Source organism: Suillus paluster, assembly GCF_016628075.1.
Source record: "Suillus paluster strain FC165 chromosome Unknown EDB91scaffold_228, whole genome shotgun sequence".
Classification (NCBI taxonomy): domain Eukaryota; kingdom Fungi; phylum Basidiomycota; class Agaricomycetes; order Boletales; family Suillaceae; genus Suillus; species Suillus paluster.
The window spans coordinates 1-3,681 of NW_024537788.1; the positions used below are offsets into that span (position 1 = coordinate 1).

The 3,681-nt window shown below is 46.7% G+C and overlaps 1 protein-coding gene across 1 annotated transcript; it reads right to left on the minus strand.

Moving 5' to 3' along the window:
- Nucleotides 1-157: 157 nt before the first annotated feature.
- Nucleotides 158-3,317, minus strand: EDB91DRAFT_1240394 (uncharacterized protein; the record flags this gene model as incomplete). The annotated part of the gene is made up of 12 exons (XM_041322016.1): nucleotides 158-425; nucleotides 463-546; nucleotides 583-819; nucleotides 868-1,146; nucleotides 1,201-1,339; nucleotides 1,397-1,582; nucleotides 1,637-2,031; nucleotides 2,082-2,230; nucleotides 2,286-2,451; nucleotides 2,503-2,696; nucleotides 2,795-3,124; nucleotides 3,180-3,317. 12 exons carry the CDS (start codon nucleotides 3,315-3,317, stop codon nucleotides 158-160), a joined length of 2,565 nt encoding a protein of 854 aa, XP_041168990.1.
- Nucleotides 3,318-3,681: the final 364 nt, after the last annotated feature.

A 3,681-nucleotide genomic window follows, 5' to 3' on the forward strand; every position in this document is an offset into this window, starting at 1 on the left:
TGACGATGACGAGGACAAGCACATTTGAGCCACAAGTATACTCTTGATTAATACAAGCCGGCTGGCAGAACATACTAGGTTACAATGATACTAAGGGAGCGGCAATTCTGGGAGGTAGAGATCTAACTCGGCTTCACTGTCTGCTAGACACATAGTATTACAGGCTGCAGTCAGTGGGAGATGCACCGCCCACTTGTTCTTGAAACAGTCGGCAAGATCCTTCTCTAAGCCAAGCCTGACGATAGGCATAGGCACCTAGACCTTCATCATCGGCAGAGATGCCAAGCATGTGTTCCGCAATTTTCTGGTTCCACCATGATGCGTGCCACCTAAGAAAGCAGGTCACCCAGCGCATCTCCTCCTGGAGCAGCTCAACTTCTTCTGCCCATCGCATGGCCCTTGCATGAGCTTTGCACCATTCCACTCTGAGGCCTGCCAGTAAAATTAGCATCTGTTTGTCACAACTCATGCTCCAGCTTACTATCTTGTACCGCTTCATCTTCATCATCCCCGACTCCTTCAACCAGCCAGATCCACGATAACTGTCTTCAACCTTCACTTTCCCCTCGCTTGGGAACTGACATCCCACGTATATTGTCCTTCCTCTCAAGAACCTTGTATCTGTGATCCCAGCCAACCTTTCTGAGTATGTGTGCAAGAGATGAGAGAGCCGTGCGGGCTGCACGATACTTCTCTGCTGCAGCTGTTGCCCTGGCTTCAACACAGCTGAGGGCGTTCTGGGCATGAGTATTTGCGCTTTGGCCACATAGCCAGTCCCTCTTGAAGGTATACATGTGGTCCCGCAGGCGAAGACTCTGTCTGATTTCCTCGAGGGCATCTCCGGCCTGAGCATATCATAATTCCCACTCGGTTGTGAGGAGCCACATATCGCAAGGTATAGGTTTGCTGCACAGAGCAGATGGGAGCCAGAGCTGAGAATCCTCAGGATTGATTATGTCTGAGGTACTGTGGGAAGGCGACTTGATCCTGGATTCTAAGAGCTGTACTATAGGGGTGTAGAGAGCTTGGATGCACTTCCAAGTATTAATTTTGTGTTGTACTGCATTCTGCAGTTGTTGGACTGTGCCCATTTGCATATCTGTGGCATGCAGACCCTGCTTTGAGATATCTACTTTGAGACAATGCCTGTTCGGCAAGAAATGAATTAGAATGAAATTTAAGTCAGATAATACCACATACTGTTTGTTCTCTAGGTCAATCCCTGATGCAATAAATATACTCGGAGAGACTTTGGTGTGCATTGAAACATCAGTGCCTTGATGGAGCTCAGACGCCTCAAGTTGGGCAAGTTTGAGCTGGACAGCAGCTTGTGTAACAGCTTGTAGCCCAATTTATTAGTAGCTCCTCATGATCGGATTTAGTGCATGCTACTCACGAATGACTTTCGCTTCAAATGGATTTGTGACCAATGAATCATTTGGGTTCTCCTCCCAGGATTCAATTTTGACCTTCCAGGCCTCTGTCATCTCTGGCGCCAGAGCCTCATTGAGTTCTTGAAATGCCGTTTGATGTGCCCCTCGTTCCTCCTGGGCCTCAATCATTTTACGAAGGAGTGTTGCACCTGTCACAAATACATTATCATACATGCCAGTACAAAGTTGCAGCCAAAATGTACCAAGTCCTATGACCTTCTTCCAGTTCCAGTCACCAAAATGGTCGTCAAGTGTGTCTCTCCGGGAGCCGGGCCCCATTTCTTTGGTACTAGAGGCCACAGGATTGATATTTGACCATCCCCGCTCAGGTGCTTCGCCATCAGTGCATCCAACATTCTTCGAAAAATTAAAAGAAAACTTGGTCTGACATGTCAGAATGTGAGCAGGGAGGTGAAACTTTGGGATGAAAAATCTGACGAATGTCGCCAGATGATCTAGATGGAGGTCAAGCGGCATTGTAGACATCCTCTGCCATAAGTTCTTGTGCCACTGGCAAACGATGTTGTACGAGACATTGAGTGTGTCAACACTGCGTCCACAGAGGCTCGAGAAGAACAAAAAATCCATATTTGTGTATCTATGTTCAGTCAGCATCATCAATCACCTGCCAGCTAATTTAATAAATACCTTTTGCCTTTTTGTAGATTGCCAACGCCATTTGGCAGCTTCATGTTGTGTCGAGCACAATCAACGGTCCCGACTCCTGTGGCAGCTAGACCATGAGATACTTTCATGTCTGCCATGTTCACTGCATTATGGGATGAACATGTACTTTTCTATGTATATAGCTGGTCAGAGTAAATTACATAGATGAATACAACAAAAGCTCACCTGCTGCAGGCTGCCGCTGTAGGACTGTAGATATGTCTTGTAAGCAGTCTCCTCGACAAAATAAGCCCATCTGCAACTGAGGCCAGGGTCCGCACTATCTTTAGACACTATGCGCCTTTTCAGGTGGAAATTGGCATAAATCGCTAGAAAGAGAGCATACAACCAACTAGTCATCAGTCAGCCAAGTGAGTATAGATATGGATGCAACCACTTGTACCATTTTCCTTTCGGCGCATCAGGCCAATTATCAGATAGATTTTTACCTGGTTGTGGACAAGCTGGGCATATCACAGCACACTCGCCACTTACAGTACCCTCCACACCAGCAGGGTCATATCCCCGGCCAGCCCGCTTGAGCATTTTTAGATGTCGCCATTCGCGCACCATCTGCATGAAGGCTTCGTAATGATCCTGATGATACAAGTGAGATGAATATTTGAACCAGAGGAAAGAGGTCAAACATATACCTTTCGTGGGTGAAGTCCTGTGTTATCTGAGAGTCATGCAACAGTGTGATAAAACTCATAGCCTGAACATTTGGATTCAAATGATAGGATGTGATATTGTTCGAGGATTCGGAAAGTGGCACCAGTGCATGGATCAGTCATTGTTGCCAGGAACCAAGTTGTACGAAGCAACTGCCTTGTGTGTGTCTGAGCGGTCTCACAGCCACAGAAATCAAGGCCGATCTCATGAATCCCATTGGTATCGATGAGAGTGAAGTCGTTGTTGAATGCCCTTTCAGGCAACAGGCATCGTTCACCTGCTGGATGTCCGAGCTGCACACGCAACCCTAGTTTCTTCAGCGAGACGGTCACGAAGTAAGAGCCCATCCACTCCTGTCAATAATCATTCTAAGTAAATGTCATATTCATCTGTTTGATAGCCTCTCACCTGGATCCAATGTGATGGGTTTTTAGTATGAGTTGCAACAACGCAATCATGGCAGCACAACTCAGTGCTGAAGCAAACTTCACAGTGAAATTGTGGAGCTGCTGGAGTCACAGTTTCTGCAGATAGTATCATATACATAGTCCCCACAGCCCTCGTGTCATAGCAGTTCCTGCAAAAAAAAGGTCCCGGTCCTTCGTCCATGTCAAGAGTGGGTGATCCTGGATAAATGAGGGATCAATATCCAACCTATATGTACACATACTGGCCAAGTCATTGAGGAATACTTACTCCTGCAGTGCGCTTCCGCCTATTGCTGTTGGCAGCTTTGGCTTCAATTTCAAAGTCAGGTTCCTGCCCTTCCAGAGAGTAACACCCATCATGGTCTAATGCAGCTCCTTCCTCCACTCTCATACTGACCAGTTGTTCAGATGAAGCAGGAAAACTGAGAACTTGTGAACTTCATGCAGTAAAGCCTTGACATCATGAGATGAATGTGTACACA